At 44.9% G+C, this 22,725-nt stretch overlaps 1 protein-coding gene across 2 annotated transcripts in view; it reads left to right on the top strand.

The window, feature by feature from the left end:
- The window catches only part of TRRAP (transformation/transcription domain associated protein), a 157,018-nt gene that overhangs the window by 132,167 nt on the left and 2,126 nt on the right, over positions 1–22,725 (top strand). For both annotated transcript variants that reach the window (XM_066576375.1, XM_066576374.1), the window contains exons 67-70: positions 3,226–3,443; positions 14,650–14,834; positions 19,281–19,484; positions 22,280–22,474. In XM_066576375.1, the coding sequence (XP_066432472.1) occupies positions 3,226–3,443; positions 14,650–14,834; positions 19,281–19,484; positions 22,280–22,474 (802 nt within the window). The remainder of the gene's footprint in view (positions 1–3,225; positions 3,444–14,649; positions 14,835–19,280; positions 19,485–22,279; positions 22,475–22,725) is intronic.

Below are 22,725 nucleotides of genomic sequence, written 5' to 3'. Positions count from 1 at the left end.
CGTAGTAATCGTACTGACTAGAGATGAGCGAGCGTACTCGGATAAGCACTACTCGCTCGAATAATTTGCCTTATCCGAGTATCGCTGTGCTCGGGTCTGAAGATTCGGGTGCCGCTGCGGCTGACAGGTGAGTCGCAGCGGGGAGCAGGGGAGAGCGGGCGGGAGAGAAGGAGAGAAAGATCTTACCTCCGTTCCTCCCCGCTCTCCCCTGCAGCTCCCCGCTCCGTGCCGGCACCCGAATCTTCAGGGACGAGCACAGCGATACTCGGATAAAGCAAATTACTCGAGCGAGTAGTGCTTATCCGAGTACGCTCGCTCATCTCTAGTACTGACCCATAGAATAAAGTTATCATGTCGCTTTTGCTGCCGTTTGTGCACCGTAGAAACGACGCACTAAAAGATGGCGAAATGTCGTGGTTTTTTTTTCATTTTACTCCACTTAGATTTTTTTTTTTTAGTTTTTCAGTACATTATATGGCACTTTAACCCCTTGAGTGGCACGCCCGGAAAATTTCCGGGGACGAGCTCCACTGCTCATAGCAACATAGCACGGAAGATTTCCGGGCTATGTATCACTATGGGAGCTGCAGAGCACAATGCCACAAGCTGTGACTGTGTGCTCTGCCTGCACAGACCCACACAGAGCAGTGCAAGGGCTTTGAAAAACCAGCAGAAGATATTGCCGACATGTCGGCAATGTCCTGCTTTGTTTACAGGTTGCCATAGAGACCATCGGCTTGTCAGAAGCAAGCCGATGGTCTCTGTGGCAGGGAGAGCTGGTTGTTAGCTGTCAGAGGACAGCTAGGTACCTGCTCTTACAGCAGAGATCAGAGAAAACCTCTGATCTCTGCTGTGTTAACCCTTTACATGCTGCAGTCTATGTGACTGCAGCATGTAAAAGGCTGTCACTGCAGCATGTGAAGGGCTGTCACCATCGGACCCCCGGAATGTGATCAGGGGTCCTAATGGGTCCCTGTGGAAGTCTCCTAAAGGGACAAAAAAAAAAATAATTTTAAAAAATAAAAAAAACACTTGTCTCCCTTTACTTTGTAAAAAATCAAGAATACAATCACACATGTGGTATCCGTGTGCGTCGTAATGACCCAGAGAAGGAAGTTAATACTTATTTAATCCCTTAATGACATGGCCCCTTTTTTTCTTTTTTCCCCATTTCTTTTTTTCCTCCCCCCTGTTTAAAAAATCACAACTTGTCCCGCAAAAAACAAGCCCTCATATGGCCATGTCAATGGAAAAATGAAAAAGTTATGGCTCTTGAGACGCAACTGCAAAACTAGTTGAAATTCAATGATTAGACCATTTTAAAAAACCTGCCCTGGTGGGCACGACAGGGTGGTAGGAAACCTGCCACTCAAGGGGTTAAATAGCACCATTGAAAAATACAACTCGTCCCGCAAAAAACAAGCCCTCATACAGTGACATCTTACTTTTTAGACAGTTTATGCTTTTGTAATAGCCTGTGTGTCTGATCTATCTTATCTTAAGAAGTTGGTTTTACCACTGTAAATCGAGCTTGAAGTGGCTGCCATTAGGGGTTCTCCCTTCCAGCCTTTCTGCAAATCCACTGCCTGTTTTTAGGTACTGAGTTTCTGTAGTTGCTGAGATGCTAAAACATGGGAGTGGGGGTGTCTTTACAGGCTGTCAGATCTGCAGATGCTATGATAAGGATATCCACAATCTCTGTCTCCTGCTGTTACAGCACGTGTGTGTGTGTGTGTGTGTGTGTGTGTGTGTGTGTACATTACTTTGGATTTAATTAGCAATTGGACGGATTGTATCTGATTGCCCAATTCCTACAATCCTCCTGGGACAGCAGAGGGGTGGGCATTCAGATACTGCCTTCCTGATGATTGGACTATAGACAATCAATACAGCAGGGGAAATGAGGGAAAGGATGTACAGAACAGTGAACTACTGGCAGAATGATATGCTTGTGACATTCCCCCTGCTTGAGAGTGGATTGCAAACAGCAGGATAGCAGAAAAATGGGTAAGACGACTTGAAAATCAGAACTTAGAAAAATAAACTGTGCAAACTATGGCAAGTGAGACGGTAAGGAGAACCTGGTGTGCTTTAGAAAACTTGTTAAAAATTCGGGTATGCTTTAAAGGGGATTTCCCATTAAGGACACTTTTATCCTATCTACAATGTGGAAGATAAATGATCATTGGGGGTCTGACTGTTGGAACCCCCAGCAATCCAGAGACTGGCACATCTAAATGCCCCCATGTAAATGGAGCAGTTGTGCTTGATACTTCATTCACATTTATGAAATGGGGGAAGATTGCCAAGTGTGTCAATCTCCATCTGTCCCATAGAAGTGACAAATCCACACCAGATCATTAAGATTTTGGTGCAGATTTGCTGCTGTGCAAAAAGAAAGAGAAAAAATATTCTTTGGAAATTTGCTGCAAGATTTCCTGATGTCTTGTGCATCTTGTAGGTTTTCAAAGGATACCAGATTGTCTTCATATGGGAGGGTAGGCCCAAGTATTGCATCTCTTCCAGTAGGTCAGTAATGAACTTTGGCTAATTCTGAGACCATTTACAGACTAGTACAGTTTGATACATAAAGGACTTCCAGCAACCACAATCCATCTATGAAGCCGCTGTCAGCCTCTATCTATGGGTGTCCTAATACTGGCCGGCTCCCAGATCTCACTTAGAGTATCGGCGCTTACAGATAATAGGGGCCTGACGTAAAATAAGAAATAGCAGCATTGGAGATGGTATTTATCTGAAGTTAAGACCAAGGAAGAGATTTAAGCTGGAACGTTTTTCAGCTGCGGCATCACTTTCCCCATCACGCTGATTACCAGCGAGCATACATTTACAACTTGGCAGAGCGTCAGTCTTCCAAGCACCTTCCCCTTCACAGAGAACAAGAGCTTCTCCTCATTTTGCTGATTGGACTCTGAAACCAAGAAAACTAAACCTGTCATCCCTGCTGTTTCATCACCAGTCTGGCACTTTAACCCTTTAAGATGCAAATCCGCACTTCTAGGAAGTTAGCCTTGATCTAAAGGGAGGCACCTTCCTTACTGGTGTTTTTTGGATAATGCTGAAAAAGTTGCAATCCTTGCACAAATTAAATTGCCTCCAGGAAAACTGCAACATAGATGCACTTTTAAGATGTTCTGGATCTCCTCTGAGATCTCCATCCTGTTGGCCATATTGATAATAATATCTACTTGTCGTCTTCTAAAGGTTCATGCCTAGAGTGGAAATCGTCCAGAAGCACAATACTGCGGCCAGAAGACTCTACATCCGAGGCCACAATGGAAAGATTTACCCCTACCTGGTCATGAACGATGCCTGTCTGACAGAGTCGCGGAGAGAGGAGCGGGTCTTACAGCTGCTGCGCCTCCTCAATCCTTGTCTAGAAAAGAGAAAAGAGACCACAAAGCGCCATCTCTTCTTTACTGGTGAGTAGATACTTCCTATTTGAAGAATGTATGAATGGTTGTTTTCTTGACTCTTCAGATGTACCGCGACCCCCAGAAAGGGTTGTTTTCTAGTACCTCCCTTCTCCAAACCCATGCATAGGTAATAAATTCTTGATTTGCTAGGGTCTGACTGCCGACACCTCGGAGATTACGAGACTGGAAGTCCTGTAGTCTTGCTAGTCAATGTAGTGGCGGTGCACATGTGTGACCACTGCTGCGTTCGCTGTCTATAGGTATAGCGGAGCGCTGCTCTTCGCGATCTGTCAGTCCCACAGAAGTGAATGCTGCAGTGATCACAGGTGTGCACCACTGCTCCTTTGACCCCAAGGACTTGGAAGCCCGTCATGAAAGCGTATGAACCCAGCCTTTTATGCCATATGCCCAGTCACATGGTTCATTACATCACTCATGTATGCTAGTTAGGTGGGAAAAAAAGGGGGAGCATCTCACATGCTTTCCAGGAAGCCCTCATCATACGACTCCCCAACAGCTATATTTCATCCACTTGACACTTTGAGGGAGCCGTTTAGTTGGTCCACTAGTATAACTCCATTAGGGTGCTAGTACACGTGCCGCTAAGGCTCACAATTCACCATTAATTGTCAGGCTTCCAACTTCAGCTCGACAATTAGCGGTATATTGCAAGTGTCAGCTAGGAGGATCTCACCGATCGTCTTATTTTAACCCTTTCCAATTCACTGTCTGACGTCTAAAGACATTCTGATTGAAGGCTATACAGCTTCGATGTCGGAAGACATCCGGCAGGGTATTGTTACTGTAGATTATTGGCAGCTCTGTTGTTGGGGCGCCTCTCCAGCATGTCCCATACTGCAGTACTCGCTCTAGCCAGCAGATGGCACCATTGTATAATGGCAGAAAGAGAAAGCTCCCTAGGAAACCTTGAATCCAAAATTGGATTGCAAAGGTTTAATGTCTGTCATACATAGAGTGCAGTTACTGGTATCAATCATCTCTTGGGCAAGTCAGTTTAGTCCTACCCAGCAGATCCTATTGTATTGCTTTAGCAGATAAGAGTAATCTTTAGATGTGGCAGCAAGCAGGAAGAATTGCTCTACTAATGAGTTTAACCCCTTATCACCCCGGGACATATATATGTATATCCTGTGTGCGCAGGGTTTGTATGAAGCAGGACCGTGAGCCGAGCCCACTCCATACATGGCCAGTGTAATCAGTCTTTGACAGCTGACACCCAGCCACAGTAGCAGCGATCAGCGCTCACTCTGATCACCGCTGTTAACCCTTTAAATTCCACTAACCATTCATATAATAATAACCCCCAAGTAGATTTGAGCTGGTCAGAATCGAGATCACATGTCCACCAGAGGAGGACGACGCCAGGAGCTTCAGACAAAAGGAATAAGTAGCCAATTATCAACATTGGGAGGATGATGGCTACATAATGAATGAATGGAAAAAAAGAGTCCTGGAGTGGCCCTTTTAAAGGGCGGGAGGGGGGAATATAACTGCATCCTTAAGGGGTTAATAGAGCAGGGGCACGAACAGCAGCCTGGCGCACCACACAAGTCTGCTTGATCAGTGACACATCTCCCGCTGCCATTGACGGAGATGGCGTCACAACATGTTTTTGCGGCACGGAGTGAAGTGTGTAGCCGGAGATGCACATAACAGCCTCTTCTCCCAACGTCTCCTCGTCTGCATTTATTGTTAATAAATTATGGATGGTGCTCGAGCTCATGTGGGGTTATTTATTCCATTATGAGCCCGAGCCCATCTACAGACATGCTTATTTTCAAACCCCCTGCTCGAGTTAACTGGAAAGAGAATGCGAGATCCGGCTGACTAATGAAGAGACGGCACGTGACACACATTGTGCTAATGAGCCTGTAATTATCAGAGAGATAGCACATCTCCAGCCATTTAATCAAGACTTTCTCCTCTCATCTCCCAACAACTGCGTTTTGGATTAGAGCCCTTAATTAACCCCTTTTATTCTTACTGTGTCACATTTGCCGTCATTGCTTGGCCCTTAACCTGTGTGTCCGCCATTGCGGCACTTTGAAATCATGACGCCCCTTAAGGTACTACGTGTAATGAAGGGACAGATATTTAATGTTCACAATTAGAATTAAGAAGGAACCTTGCTGGTTTTCATTGGATTGCATCCGCAGTGTGTAGTTACACAGAGGTCACACTACAAGTATCAGCAGCCCCTCCATGGTGTGCCCTTTAAAAGCCTCTCTGGGAGGTTTATCGCATGTCCTCGGCACTTTGGAACATGTGAACATAAGACGTTTATGAAAGTGAATGGGTTAGGTGATAAGTCTGCCTGGCGGGGGTTTTCGCCACTGATGCCTGTCGATTCCTAGAACAGGGAGCCCGTGTTCCCCTTATTTTCCTCATTGGACCCCCCAGAGTGAGATGGGAGCATGTGCACGGCTGCTCCATTCATTTAATTGGGACTGTTGGGGATGGCAGAGTACAAGCACTTAACTATCCCCCGCAGCCTCGTAGAGTTGAATGAAGTAGCACCTCGCGTAGTTAGCTGCTATCCCATTAATGCTCCTCTTTATTGGAAGGGGTGCAGTAAGAAAACAGAGCAACAAGAGCTCCCTGTTCTCAGGATCAATGGGGGTTCTAGCAATGCAACCCTCTCCGAGCAGGTTTTTATGCCCTATCCTGTGTAGGTGATAAGTCAATTTAGGGAATGTCTCTTTAAAATTGTCTATACACATGGTGATTTTTTTGCTGAATTGTCTCTGCTTTGCTTTGTTTTCAACCAAGCGGCTAGTACAGGCGAAGCGGCCAAATTTATGGCAATTTGATTCGAAACCACGTGCCGTTCCTGGCCACATTGCACAAACCACGTGTATGGGCTTCATAATGGGCAGGTCCTACTTTAACACCAATTTACGTATTGAAATAATCTGCATGATATTTCAGCCATACATACACAGTAAGTGCTTCCAACCCACAGAGCAAACTCCTGTTTCAGACCCACCCTATGAACGTAGGGTACTTGTAGACAGGAAAACTGTTGGACACTTAAGGGCCCAACCACCGCCCCAATGTGTATTGCTCCAGTGCGTTCACACTGGAGCACTGATTGTTCACTGGATGCAGACCGAGCGCTCCAGAGATCTCTTTCGCTTCCATTCAGAGTCATCAGGCAGTTTCATAGATGAGCGACTGCCTGTTTAAACAGAGGACAGTTGCTTGGTTTTTAGGTGAGCCAAAAACCAAGTGACTGCCAAGTGATCATTTCTCGCTCACCTGTCAGGTCTCATGTTTGTCTGGGACGACAGTCGCCTGTGATTGCTCTTTGGAATGATTGCTTGGGCAATTATTGGCCTGTGTAAAGTCCCCTTAGTTGGGCTTCCATACAGTGCAGTGCTTCAGTGATCCCTTATTCGCATGGACCAGTGTGATGTTGGACAGTGACGTGCGGACCGATTTCACTGCAGGTGTATGTGCATTGTAGATCTGCTTTTGTTCAGTTCTTGCGTTTGTGCAAGTGTCATCCGAGCGCAATCTATTTTTCACGCAGCTGAGAAAAAATGGAAGGTGGCCAAAATTGCTGTAATTTCAAATTACCATTGAAGTCAATGGGTGCGTGAAATAAGAAACTGAACGCACGCGCATGGCATACAAGTGCATTCCTTTTTATTTCACACACCCATTCACTTGAATGGGTGATTCTGGTCTGAGAATCTCATCATAATAGGACATGCAGTATTTTTTTTTTTGGTTTTGCACATGTGAATGGACACATTGACTTTAACCCCTTAATGACATGGCCTATTTTGGGCGTAAGAACACAACGATTTTTGGCTGATTTTCATCTAAACTTTTCATAAGCCATAACTTTTTTTATTTTTCCGGACGTATAAGGGCTTGTCTTTTGCGTGGCGAACTGTAGTTTTGATGGTGCCGTCTTTGGGTACTGCCATACATTTTTTTTACAGTGTTAACCATGCAGCATAAATGACACAATATATTTTTTTCTGTGGGCCGGTACAATAACGATGATACTAAAATTCTTATATTTTTTTTTAGGTTTTTCCACGTTTCTGCAATAAAAACCTTTTTTTTGGAAATCTTTTTTTTTTCTAAATCACTGCATTGAAAGTCCTGTAACTTTTTTATGTTTCCTTGGACCGAGCTCTGTGAGGGCTTATTTTTTGCTATAGTTTTTATCGGTACCATTTTGGGGTACATACTGCTTTTTTGATCACTTTTATTGTGTTTTTTGGGAGGCAAAATGCAGTTGTTTAGCGTTTTTTTTTACGCTTTTTGCCGTGCAGGATAAAAAGCATGTGCAACCTATTGTACCCATAGTTACGGACACGACAATGCCAAATATGTGGGATTTAATTTTTTTTATGCCAATATGAGAAAAAACACCTAAAAAAGGTTTTTTTTAAAACATTATTTTGATCTTTTTGTTTACACTATTTGTGTTCCTCTGGGGGACTTAACACCATACCATCGATGATCGCTGTGATAAGGCATTGCAGGGCTTCTCTCCTGCAATGCCTGATCGCTTATTACAACAATAATGGGCAAGGGCAATACAGGACGCTGATATCCGTCAACCAGCGAGAGCCCGGCAACAGCACAGAGGGAGTGTGCGCACCCTCTGTGAACCCTTATCTACATAGACCGCGGCAGGGAAGGGGTTAACAGCTGTTGCAGCGGGAGACCGGCTTATGATCTCATGATCGCTTATGATCTCGCGCTATCCCCAGGACATAAGTTTGCGCCCTGTTGCTGGAAGTACCCCACTGCCAGGGCGTAAACTTACGCCCAGGAGCGGGAAAGGGTTAATGGGTCTGAGTTCTGTCAGTTTCAACCTTGGATGCAAAAGTCATCCATGTGAATAAGCCCGTAGTCTTCCTGTGTCAGATTACCGTACAGCAACTGGATTAGAGGCTCCTCTACACGGAACGGTTTGTTATTCACAGGAGCCATTAGAGTTCATTCATTCGCTCTGACAGCCTGTTTATACAGCTAGATGATTTGTTCATTTGTAAGTCAATCAGTCTTTCACTGTAGCGATGAGTACAAACGACTAAACGATCGCCTTTCATGATCAACGACGTGCTAACGATTATTTTTACATCTGCATAAAACGAACGAGAAGCGAAGAAATTCATCGTTCATTTGTTGGCCTAGTTTACACTGAACGATTATCGTTCAAATTTACACAATCCAATGATTTTTTAAAATCATTTAGTGTAAAAGGGCCCTAAGGCTATACTTCCCAGAATGCAAATCGCTAGAGCAAACTGTGCAGGCCGAGAGGAGGAAGCAAAAAATTTGGGTGAGTTCAGCTCTGAAGCCTTTAGGCCTCATGTCCACGGGGAAAATCGGGCCCGCTACGGATTCTACATGTAGAATCTGCAGCGGGTCCCGCCTGCCCCGCGGACATGAGCGCTGAAAATAACAATAAATAAGAATTTACCTATCCGTAGCGGGCGGCGAAGCTCTGCTCTTCCTCACGGCCGGATCTTCTTTTTCGGCCGTCGGATGAATTCCTTACGCCGGCGGCACGTCGCCGGCACGTCGTCGACGTGCCGCGCGCATGCGCCGGGCACATCCGCCGAGCCGAAGCAAGGGAGATGCGGCCGTGAGGAAGAGAAGAGCTTCCCGGTCCGCTGCGGGTGAGTAAATTCTTTAAATTCCTATTTTAGGTCTCCCGCGGATCCGGACGGCTTCCATAGGCTTCAATAGAAGCCCGCGGGAGCCGTCCCCGCGGGAGACCCGCATGAAAATGGAGCATGGTCCAGATTTTTTCATGCTCCATTTTTTTTTAAATCCCTTTTATTGACGATCCGCGGGTATTTATCTACCCGCGGGTGGTCAATGCATCCCTATGGGGTGCGGATCCGCGTGCGGGAGATCCGCTGCGGATTTTAAATCTCATTTTGCCCGTGGACATGAGCCCTTAGGCCTCATGTCCACGGGGAAAATCAGATCCGCTGCAGATTCTACATGTAGAATCTGCAGCGGGTCCCTCCTGCCCCGCGGACATGAGCGCTGAAAATAGCAATTTAAAAGCATTTACCTTTCCGTAGCGGGCGGCGAAGCTCTGCTCTTCCTCCCGGCCGGATCTTCATTTTCGGCCGGCGGATGAATTCCTGACGCCGGCGGCACGTCGTCGACGTGCCGCGCGCATGCGCCGGGCACATCCGCCGAGCCGAAGCAAGGGAGATGCGGCCGTGAGGAAGAGAAGACCTTCAGCGCCCGCTCCGGGTGAGTAATTCTTTTAAATTCCTATTTTTGGTCTCCCGCGGATCCGGACGGCTTCCATAGGCTTCAATAGAAGCCCGCGGGAGCCGTCCCCGCGGGAGACCCGCATGAAAATGGAGCATGGTCCAGATTTTTTCATGCTCCATTTTTTTTTAAATCACTTTTATTGACGATCCGCGGGTATTTATGTACCCGCGGGTGGTCAATGCATCCCTATGGGGTGCGGATCCGTGCGCGGGAGATCCGCTGCGGATTTTAAATCTCATTTTGCCCGTGGACATGAGCCCTTAGAGTTGCAAGTGCAGCTCTGAGCTATAATGCAGCCTGGAACTCGGAACAAGGAGAGTAATGTCTTGTATCTGCAGAGTTCTACAAATGATTTCCTTGTATAAACTGTATAACAGATGCCCAATCGTTGACCCCAGAGTGGTTAATGAAATCCTCTGGAAGCCGGTTATGCCCTTGGATGCTTATTAAAGGGAAGGAGCGCTGTATAGTACTGGATATTAGTTGTGTCCCTGGAAGTTGTTGATGAACTCGGCTGCACATTCATTGTTCTGTCTGCTCGGTAAGCCCGCTCCAGGTAAATATTTATCATGGATTATGTGAGACGATGGAACGGCACCTCTAATCTCCTAATGCCAGCAGTAATCTCCTGATGACCGTCTGTACCTGCTCAGCCCCAGCTGCACTTCATTCTCCAGCCAAGGTGTTTGGTGGTCCCTTAAGGCGGCCGGCCGGGCTGTGTAATGTCACACCCTGTCTGACGCTTCGGATAAGCCATTACATGCCACATCTTTTGGGATACCAGATACCTGGAGTGTGTCACCACCATAGGAATCATCGGTACAAACTTCACTTTTAGTGCAGAGACTCCCGTCGGGGGATTAGAGGATTTTCGCTATCTAAAGAACCTCATCCACAGTAGATGAATGTCAGATGAACGCACCAGTTTTGGCGGCACTGGGCATCCATCTGTGGGGACTTCCAACTGATGGCAGATATTGGGGGTAAGAAGTATCGGGTATGTTTCACTTCTCGCAGGAGCTAAGCTACAGCCAAAAGTTTATTGGTGGTTTATACCCATACATGTCCGGTGAGCGTGCATGGGGAGCGGTGAGGAGGAATAATTGTCGGACGAACAAGCGTTCAGCTGGCAATATACTTAAAGGGGTATACCGGACATTTACTATTGATGAACCATCCTCAGAATAGGTCATAAGCAGGGGATCCACCAATCAGCTGATCCTTCGGCTCTTTATTAGTGTGGTCAAAGCAACAAGTGTAAAAAAAGGCTTCTCTCCCATTGAAATCAATGTGAGTGATTCCTCCTATTACACTTCTAGCTCTGACCACAACGAGAAGCCGGAAGTGTAATAGGAGGAATCGCTCCCATTGATTTTGATAAGAGCAAAGTCTTTATTCCACTTCCATCCCTGACCACTGATGACAACGTTCGTCCTCGCTGTACTGACAGCGGGCTGAAGAATCAGCGGGCATCCTGAGTGGCGGACTCCTGCCAATCAACTATTGATGGCCTATCCTGAGGATGGTTAATCCATTGCAAGAGTCCAGAATACCCTTTTAAAATGTTCAGCTATTCCTTCCCCACATATGTGCACTCAGCTTGATTGGAGGGGGAATAAAGCATTACTCAGTTCCCATAGAAGTCAATGGACTATCCATGTCATGCACAGGCAAATTAAGTCCTTCAGAGCAAGAAATTTGCATTGTAGTCCATCTCCACTGAGTCACTAATAGTAGGTAATCTCATGTAATTAACTTATCACTTGTCGACAGAATAGATAAGTATCTAATCGGGGGAGTAAAGGCCTATTTACAACCAACGATTATCACTCAAAATTTGTTCAAACGATGGTATATGAGTGATAATTGTTGTGTGTAAACACTTCTATCGTTCACTCTTCGACTTAACGATGATTTTTAGGTGAGCTTAAAATTCATAGTTCAGCCGGAGAGAGATAACAGGGACCGCATGCACTCTTGTGTTCTGCACGGGAGTCAGAGATTACATCGATTACACCATAGCGAGAACGATGGAGCTGCGTGCAGAGCTCAGACCACATGTTGTGCTCTCCAAACAGTTCCCGGAGGCTCTTTTACATGCTAGTGAAGCTGATAAAGTGTTAATGGACATTAGTGACCATTAACACTTTATGCAAAACGATCGCTAAAACTTTAAGTCGTATGAAAGATTATCTTTGCATGTAAATAGGTGTTTAGAACGCTGGGACCTACACTGATTACGATAACAGGGGTCCTGAAGGTCCCAAAATGAATGCAGCGGTGGTCACGCCTGCACACTATTTATCTCCAACAAACCCCTTGAAATGAGCGGCGGGGCAGCCATACCCCCACTAATCAGATGCTTCTCCCTTATCCTGTACATAGGGACAACTTCATTTAGTGGGACACCCCCTGTAACTGAGGACGCGTCCCCATTAGATCGCAGTTTCCTGATAGACTAATTGGAAATGGGTTTTCTAATCCATTCAACCAAAATGCTTTTTCAGCAATGCTTGTGGAGCTACACGGCCATCACCCTCCTCCTAGACTCCACATTGCTCCGTAGCACATAGTGTCCCATCAGTGTATGTAGCGCCACGTGCTCATTATGTGCAGGTGACTTACACGCCTAACGAGGATTTTCATGCAAAACGGCCAAGAAAGCTGCTGTTCTGGAAATGTTAGGCTGTTTAGCAGCAATTCCACTTTTCTCTCCTTTTCAACTGATTTCCATAATGATTCCGCGGTGGCGATGCCCTGTGCGATGCTCTGTAGTTTGATGTATTTGGAATGCTGAATAAGCAAAATATAATTTCTGCCATCCCTGCAAGGGGCATGGCGCAGGGCTAGTGTGCTGGAAGTAGTAAATTGGAGCTGTCAGCTCACCTGCCATGTCTGTTTTACTAAATACTTGAATTCCCCAAGAAATAACAATTCTGGGGCACTTTTATTTTTTAGTGTAGGTTTTTGAAGTAGCTGACTTGCTGCGGATTTTTCGATGCACCAAATGATGCGGATCTGCAGCAGATTTCATCCCTTCGATTCAGTTCAGTAGTAAACAGTGATATTTTTTTTCTACTGCAGAATACACGTCATGTGAAATACCCTTACAGTTATGCATTGCACAATTCCTCTGTTATTCCTCCTGGAAATGTATGAAAAAATTAACAACTGGGTGCTTCCATCCTCCTTGTCAATTTGTTGCTTCCCTACACAGTCTGATACTGTCAGCACTAAGTATGTAAGGTCATGGCCCACCTTCATTAAAGGGGTTTTCCAGGGAACACGCTTGATGACCTCTACGTTGGACTGGTCATCAATAGCGGGTCAGTGGGGTTCTGCTACTCGGTATTCCTGCCGATGAGCTGCTGTCGGCCAGCTAGAAAGCTCATAGCGCTATCCATTCAGCAGTGGCCCGCTTTTGGAATTGCACCTCTTTCCCATAGAAGTGAATGAAAGAGAGACGCAATACCAAACCAGGTCACTGCCGAACTGACAGCATTGTGAGTCTTCCTGTCCTCTGACAGCAGCTCTTATCAGCTGATTGGCCGGCCCCTGCCGTTATGCTATTGATGACCTTTCCAAGCTTCAGCATTCTAATTTCAGAAAGAATAAAGGAGTATTTACTGAAATAGATACTTAAGTCATTCCTCTGTTGGTCTTCCTGGAAATGTATGAATACATGCACCTTATCATTCCCCTTTTTCAATAGGGCACAATCTTTACAGTTTAACACTATCCAATTAGTGGTAACAATGTCAGTGTTTAGGGCGTTGACAAGGGTAATCTGTTTACACTCTATATGCTATTGTCCGTCTTACATATGGGCCTTTCCTTTTGTTGTTCTTCCTGGAAATGTATGAATAAATTGACAGCAGAATATTTTCATTCTCCTGGTAAGGGGCATTTACATGGGTGTATTTGTGGGCGAGTGCCGTATCAGTATGATATCACAATGCAAATTTGATACGTTTTGCAGGAAAAATATGGAAAATTGTCTATTATTTTCTATGAGACCAAAAACGCATCACACTCACATGAAACTCACACATACATGTGAGCGCAGTGTTTTGTGGTTTTTTTTTGCTGCTATGTTAGAGAAAAATCGCCCAAAAATAGGACACGCTACAGATTTCTGCATCTCGCCACACACAGAAATCATGCAGGAATATCAATAAATTCCTCAATAGGTTGTGTTCCATAGACTGCCCAAATTAGTGCTGCCAATATTAGACTGGAGACAAGCCCTATTGACAAGGGGAATAGTCATATACAGTAGGTAATTTATTTCCAGGAGGAGTAACAGAGGGGCCTAATGTAGAGTTTTAAGAATAAATGTATTCTATAGGACATAACCATTTGTGTCAGGAGTGATGGCTGAACCTCTTCATGCTGGCTGGCTACAATGTAATTTCAACTAGTAGGGAATGTCACCCTGCTTTTGATGGCTGATAGATGGCTGCATGCTAGTGTAGTATTACTAAAGTAGTATTAATTGGTACTAATGATACGTCATGTTGATCTCAAAAAAACTAAATACATTTCCCATGATGCATAGCTGATGTCAGAGGCTGGTCATTGGTTTAGCTAATGCTGCTGTCACCCCTGCGTTAGGGTCAGTTCAGGGTTTCCGTGTCTCTGCATCACTTTTGAAGGCAAGAAACTGATCTTTTTTTTCCACATTGAAGTCAATGGGGGGAAAAAAGGATTAGTTTTGTTCAGTTTCATTTCAGCTTCTCTCCTCCAAAAACGGAGCAGACAGACGGAAACCCTGAACTGACCCTAACGCAGGTGTGAAAGCAGCCTCATTTCTCGGCCCTGCTGAGATATTTACAAAATGTTGCTTGCTGCTCCACGTCTGCATTACTATCGTGTTGCATTAATCAAATTTCTCCCCCTCTCTCCCTCTCCTAACAATAATTTCCAGTCCCCCGTGTCGTGGCCGTCTCACCGCAGATGCGTCTGGTTGAAGATAATCCCTCTTCTCTCTCCTTGGTGGAGATCTATAAGCAGCGCTGTGCCAAGAAAGGCATCGAGCATGACAACCCTATTTCACGTTACTATGACAGATTGGCCACAGTTCAAGCACGAGGGACTCAGGCCAGTCATCAGGTACGGGATCTGTGATTAATGAATTTGGAAGCCGCACTGTCGAACCATTCTGCACCCTGCTCCGACTTAATCACCCTGTGGTATGCGCTGCCGTGCAACTATGTCATTTCACTGGAAATGAGCTCCACGGAAAATGATAATAAGCTTAGTCTTCGCAGCAGCTGGACCGGGCTTTATGATGTTCATATGGTCATTTGTTCCAAGATACGATACATATGTGCAGGACATTTCTTTAACTCCTTCAGATTAATGGAAGTGTGTGTGTGTGTGTGTGTGTGTGTATATGTATGTATATATATATATATATATATATATATATATATATATAAATAAAAGGGGACACGTAGGGCTCCTGCAATGCTTCTGAAACGTCCTGGATGCAAGGCGTTTTCAAAAAGAAGCAGCCTCGCATCCCTGTTGGGCTGGAGGAATCCCCATAGCGAGGAGAGAGGTAGGTGGAGCTACAGGGGATCTCCTAGAGATCTCCGCATATTTGGAGATATAGTCAGCGGGACTAGAGGGCTTCCACCAACAGTGGGGGGTGACAGGAGGTGGGGCTAGAGAGGGTTCTCATATTGATTCATCTCTAGCCTCGCTCCACCCCCCTATCTCTCCAAATATGGGGATATCTCTAGGAGATCCTCTGTGGCTCCGCCTCCCTCTTTCTCCTTGCTGTGGGGGATTCCTTCAGCCCCGCAGGCTGTTTTACGATCTTCTCCCATTGATTTCAATGGGGCTAGCGCAGCTGCCACCGGCACCATTGAAAACAATGGGCGATATAGCAAAAAGGTAGAACATGCTGTGATGTGTTTCCTGTATCGCATCACAACGCGCTGCTATGCAGGGAAACATCGCAAGTGTTATAGAATCCATTTAAAGGAATGGGTTTCATATTTGTACGAGATTTGTGTGTCTCGCAACGCACACATCTCGCACAATTTTCTCACCAGTGTGAAGGAACCCTTAGGTTACATTTACATGGGACTGTATGGATGTGGTACACACTGCAGCCAAAACATATCAAGAAAACCATGTTCGGTTTTGCTGTGGTTTTGCATTGCATGCAATTTTTGCAGGGATGCTGCCTTCCAATAGGTGGCGCTGCAGAGGTATTGCTCCGTCTCCCTTTTTTGTCACAAGCACAGCAAAAATGAATGTTATTTTTTTCTATGCAGTTTTATGTGTGATTATTACCGCATTCAGTTCCCAATACGAATGCCCCCTTAAACATCACAGTATAACCCCAGGTCACTTAATCTTCAGGAATGTCGGGAAGCATAAGCAATCATGAATCAATTTTATCAGCTAGGGTCCAACCACTGGGACCCCCACCAATCCGATAGTTATCTCCTATCCTGTCACCTGTGAATAACTTTGTTTTGTGGGGGGGGAAACCTTTTAATCTGTCAATCCAAAATTTGTTATGACTCCCCCCCCCCCCCCCCCCCCCCCCGCCACGCCAATCAAATATTGGTGACCTATACTTGAGATGGGTCATCAGTACTTGATCAGTGTCCGTGTGACCCCCAGGATCTTCATCAGTCAACACAGTGAAAGGGCTGTTTCACTTTCTCAACCATATTAATTTCAATGGAACTAAGCTGCAGTACCGGGCACAGACACAGATATATGTTTGGCGCTGTGGCCCTATTACTCTGCTGATTATCTGAGCTTGTATTACAATGGAGACTGCCTGAGGCCAGGTAAAGATCGCTAGGGCGGTGCACAGTATACATCTGCTTCGGTCACCGCTACCGTAAGCGGATATGAGAGTAATTGGTGTAGAGGTCTTCCCGGCTGAGCAACGTCGCACCAGGATCAAGCTGCTGTTTGAAGGATGATCATTCTGCAGCACGCCTGGTCCGAGCGCCCCACACACAGCAGATTAATGCACGGCCCCCAGTGAGTTATGAGACCTTCGAGTTTAATATGACAGAAGTGTTAATATCCAATAAAGAAAGCAATTTCTCTAATTGAAGCAAATGGATTGTATAATAAAAAAGGAAAAAATGGCTTCCAGTGCACAAGGTTTTATTCTCTAATTATCTCGAGGAGGTTGCCTTGCCCGCTTTGAACATTTTAAGGAACAGTCGGTCTGTATATCTCGGCTATAACCTACTTTCTGCGGCTAATAATTCCCCTGCAGTTTATGAACCCTCTATAAATAATGTGGTAGGCAGCTGGTCGAGGCTTCGGCGCGCTTCACAAGTTGGATTTGAAAGATCTATCAAATTGAGCACAGTTAGATCAATCTAAGTAATGTGGCATCCTCACCGGTGAGGACAGAAGGTCCCTACCATGGTAGATGGATCGTTAGAGGATAAAATGTTCTTTTTGGCTATTGAAGAGCAGTTTCTCATCTTTCTTGACCTCTTACAGGCTCCTAGATTTGATTGACTTATTGTGCACATCAGTTTGTCCACCCTTCAGTTAGATGTAATATCCAAATGGCTTAAACGGGGAACCCGACTCCAGTGAAAGCCACTTTGAGGCTTCCAGATACAGCTTTAAGATACAGATGTGCTAATGAGTCTATTTGTTGGCTCCACTCAATGCCAATTAGCTATGCCAAAAGGTCCCTTGTCAAAATTTTTTCTGGCCAATGGAATACTTTAACAGGTCACTTCAGGCATATCATGAGAACCCTCTTCGAGATGCCGGATGGCTCAGAGGACAAGACTTTTTGGAGCTTGGGCAGGTTTCCACCTTAGCGGTGAGAGCTTCGTTCTTATAGCTCTTTTGGGAAAAGGATATGACTGTTGGACCACCCCTCAAACATTGCTGTCAAGTAATGAGTAAGCAAGGTGCATTCACGTTCTAAGGTCTCCTAATTTTTTTTCTTGGGAACAGGAGCAAATCGGAACCTGGGCCATATTTTAGAAGATGCGTACATCCTACAGGGATGAGTGAGGCAGTGGCTGAAGTGGGAAGCATTTTCAGTACATTAAACCTCCACTTTCCAAGAGCAGTTTGTAATCATCCTTTTACTTGACCCGCATGGAATGATACCCATCGATATTAGTTAGTTGAGTGAGATGTGGTGAAGCTGTAATGAAGGTGAAAAATGTGCGTTCATGGGTGTGATAGTTCTAAGAAGGCTGAACGTCGTGCAGGAACTAACTGAATGAACCTCGGCCACACACCATGATTGTGTGAGTGGAACAAGTACTGCCAATTGAAGAGATTACCTGCGAAGTTGGCATTTCTATAGAATCCTTGCACACCGTCCTGTGTGAAGACCTGAAGATGTGGAAAGGTTTCTCCAGGCGGGTGCCACGAATCTATCAAGACAACACTACTGCTCATCGGGTGGCCCTTATTCTGGGGGTTTCTTCATGACAACCATTTTGAAATGGTTCCTCATGCTCCGTACTCTCCTTACCTTGCACCTGGTGATTTTTGGCCTTTTCCGATGATGGAGGACGCACTCTATGTTCATACATTTTTTTTTTCAGTGGGTTAAACAGACCCCTAACGAAGCACTCACAGCGGCCATGTAATCATGACATCAACGTGAAAAATGTGTACTTTCAAGAGAAGAATAATAAGTAGTGACAATACTTTCAACTTTCTGGAATAAGTCATTTTGTTTAGAAAAAAAATTGGAAACCTTAGTACTTGAATGCACCTCGTATTGGTTCCACTCAATGTCAATAAGCTGCATCAAAAAATCTATGATGTCAGCATTTTCCAATCGAGTTGAAGACTTTGAAGTAACAAAAGTTCCTAGGAGTTAACAACCCTATCATATAAACCCTTCATATAGATGTTGTATGGCCAAGTTGACCAGACTTTTTTGGCGCTTGGATGAGTAGCCACTTTAGCTGTTAAAACGAAGCACCCCTCCCACCACCAGCTGTTTAGGGAAAGGGATACGACAACCGCCATCCCTCAACCTTTACTGACAACGTATGGAGCAGATCTGGCAGTTTCTGTGAGAACATACAAGTCAACATTTGTCTCTTCAGGAGATGTTTGTGCCTTGACCCCATGTGAAGCGAGTCAACAACGATGAGTATCACTCGCTCTAGCAGGTACAGCCGGGTCATGTATTACACGGTCGGCCATTCCTTTGTGAGGTCTGCCATTACCGCCGCTGTTCGCGAGTCACAATTTGTAGCCGATGTCTGGTTTCTGCCAGTACCCATCTATATTCTGTTTATTTCCCACCTCTTTCGTCTCTAGTTCCGGTCCACCACACATAAAGCACAAGAGCTTTCATTCCATGTATAAAGCAATAAGTAGGAACATCCGCCGTGTGATATTTCTGATAACGTAACTTTTTTTCCCAGCGAAGGCATTTCTCACAAGCACATCACATAGCCAATCTCCATCATTCGCTCTCAAGGTAGCAGCTATAAAGCCATCAATCATCTTCTGAAGCATCTAGATTATACCCAAGGCTGTAGCCTGAAATAATGGGAATCCTCTTTTGATTTGTTCTAGGTCTTGCGTGACATCCTGAAGGAAGTGCAGGGTAACATGGTGCCGCGCAGCATGCTGAAGGAATGGGCTCTTCACACCTTCCCCAACGCCACCGACTACTGGACCTTCCGGAAGATGTTTACCATTCAGCTGGCTTTGATCGGCTTTGCCGAATTTGTCTTTCATTTGAACAGGCTGAATCCCGAGATGCTGCAGATTGCACAGGTGTGTGGAGTATTTGAAGAAGCAGCACATTTTATACCGTTCATCAAACCGCTCGAGCAGGACACGACCATACAAATCCTCCTTTAATTGCATGCCGGGCTTCACCCTTTCAGTGCCAGCTACTGGCCGACTGTATCAGCAGTTTCTTTTTACTGTGTGCTTTGGATTAGATTGATGTTTGCTTTGCACATCGCATCAGATGAACATACAATGACTTAGTGTAGCGGAATGATACGATGACAGGGTAGCATTTTCATATACAACCCAACATTTTTTTTTGAGGTTCAAATGACCTGAAATCATCGTAAAATCTGCTTATTCAGGCAGATTGCTCTTGTGCTGTCTGGCAGCTCAGTAAATGATAATGCCAGCCGCCTGTCACTACACCCAAGTTATGAAGACGTAGACAAGCTCTAATTAAGGACACGGACGAATTTGGACCTATAGGATGGGATGAGTTTTGGGAGATTTTAATCCCACTTTTCAAAAGTCATAAGTTTAGTTTTCTCTCGACAGGGCCTCATGAGCGTGTGCTCTGTGTGGGGAGCTGTAGTTTTTACTGCTACAATTTTGGCGTGCATATCATTTATTGTATAGCTTTTATTAATTTTGGGTCGGGGGCTGGGTAAATGAGCACATAATTCTTTTTAGGCCATCTATCATGCAGTATAACTGACACAGTAACATTTTTCTGCAAGTCGGTACGACTACAATGATGTCAGCACTTAGATTTTTTAAGGTTTTTCAACTTTTACACAATGAAAACCTTTTTTAGGATTATTTTATTTTGCATTGCTGCATTCAAAGACCCAGAATTTGTATATGTTCACATTCTTCTTTTTTTTGCGTGATGAGCGGTCATTTTTATTGTTCCATGTAGGGGTACATATGACTTTTTATTATCACTTTTATTGTGTTTTTAAGTGGATTAGAAAAGCATTCTTTTTGGCTCAGTTGTGTAACTTTTTTTTCTTAAATAACGTTTGTTGAGCGGGATAAAAAGTATGTTCGATTTATTGGATGGTCATTATGTGGCAAGATCAAATGTGCTTTGTTTAGTTTTTTTTAAGCAAAAACTGAAAATGTGTACAAAAAAGTGAGTTTTGTTACTATTTTGAACTTGTTGTTTTTTTACCTTTTTTTTTTTTTTCCTGGATGCCATTGACTATCAGAAGGGAATGCCCTTCCTCTGTTAACCTCGTAAATGCCACAGTCAACATTGATTGTGGTATGCAAGGGGCTATTAGCAGGGAACGGTGTTTTCACCAATCCCAACCATTGCGGCAGGACTCCCACTGTCAGTCACACCTGGTTCCCGCTGCGGCTGGCGCAGTCTGAGTGTCTACCACGTGCCATAAATATACAGTATTTCGCCTTAACCTTGATGTACATGTACGTCGTGGAGTGCAAAGGGATTAAAGTGCAATCTGTGCAAAACTTGTTACACTGTATTGTGTCTAGTGTAGGGTACAGGGATAATCTTTTTGTTGTTGTTTAAATTCCTGTGTCCTGCATCCCGCCTAACGCCTCATGCCCACGGGCACGAGTGGATTCCAAGTGCCCGCAACCATGGACATTTCCTCACCTGTCCAGATACGGTGCGGGTCTTCTCTGTCCTGGCCGTATCTTATTTTCTTCTGCGCCGTGGAGTGTGCACAGTGCTTTTTTTAAAAATCTCCTGCTTTCCCGTGGATCTGCAGCACGTCCGCAGTGTCAGCTGCGGGTGTGCCGCGGATCGGATGGCTTCCATTGACTTCAATGGAAGCCGTCCGTGTGGCATTCCGCAGAAAATGGAGCATGCTGTGATTTTTATCTCGCACGTAAGTTCCACACCACACACCGGGATAAAATGGCATCCGCAAGTATTTAATTACCTGCGGATGTCAAATGATTGTCTATGGGCATACTGAACTGCGGATCGTCTGCGCGGGCAACCCGTGGAGATTCTGCAATTCAATTTTGCCCGTGGACATGAGGCCTAAAGCCCACAGCTAGATGTAGTATGGACAGGAAGCTGTGCCTGGATTATCCCTGCTGATGGCTTCTACAATCTACCCTTGCATTGTAGTGTTCCTACAGAAGCTTATTCTCCTAGAAAAGAGCAGCCTGTCCAAAATCTATCCAGTACCTCTCAGCATGTTCCTGCTATGGTTCAACCCCATGTCTGGATAGGAATAAGCAAAATGCTTAAAGAGGACCTATCTTCAGATGTGACGGCGGAGACCACCCACTTGACAGTAGAGTAGTATCGGGAGCCAAGGTGCTTTTTCTTCTCCTAGACCTTCTCCTGGTCTAGAAGAAGAAAAGGATGGAGTTGGCTGTTGGAAAAGGGGATGTAGCTGTAAAGGCAGCTGCTGGGCAGAAGACCCGACAAGGTTCCCCTTAAGTCCATGTTCCTTCCTTGATATTCCAAACTGTTGCTGGCTTTCTTAGTGGGCAATGAAGCAAAGGGATTGGTTTAATTCCATATGCACTTTGTATTACATATGGGCCTTTCCTCTTATTCCTCCTGTCAGTGTATGAATAAATTGACAATGGAACTGCAAAGTTGTATCCCTACACACTGACACGTTCCAATCAGTGCTGACATGGACTGACACCTTATCCATAAGGGCAATGGTAACAGAGTTGTCAGTTTATTCATACATTTCCAGGAGGAATAACTGAGGAATATAAATGTCTGGGAATTTATTTTTTATATTGTGACCACAAGTATTCAATAAAACCTACATGTCAGGAAAACGGACAGACCCTCAGAATGTTCTGTTCTTAATTTCTTTCTCGTTTACTTGCAGGACACTGGAAAGCTGAATGTTGCGTACTTTCGGTTTGATATCAACGACGCCACTGGAGACTTGGATGCTAATCGCCCTGTCCCATTCAGACTCACTCCGAATATTTCAGAGTTTCTAACAACCATCGGAGTGTCGGGTCCACTGACTGCTTCCATGATCGCAGTTGCTCGTTGCTTTGCACAACCAAATTTCAAGGTACTATAAAATTTGCATAATTCTGAATTCTTTTACATGTTTGGGACTTAACTGTCAAACTTCGCAAGAAGCAGAAATATCGTCCCCCAGTGATGTTAGCGTTGATTTCTATGATGGCAATGGAGGATAAAAACTTAGTTCATGTTGCTGAAGAATGACTATACCACTGTTGGCTTCTAGAACACTGCCCCCTATGGGCAAAAACTTGGACCTAATTCTAAACTAGTGGGACTTTTTTTATTTTTAATTCC

This window comes from Eleutherodactylus coqui, chromosome 8 (genome assembly GCF_035609145.1).
Source record: "Eleutherodactylus coqui strain aEleCoq1 chromosome 8, aEleCoq1.hap1, whole genome shotgun sequence".
Lineage (NCBI taxonomy): Eukaryota > Metazoa > Chordata > Amphibia > Anura > Eleutherodactylidae > Eleutherodactylus > Eleutherodactylus coqui.
The sequence above is the reverse complement of the archived record's forward strand: the minus strand, read 5'-3'. Positions and strand labels throughout refer to the sequence as shown.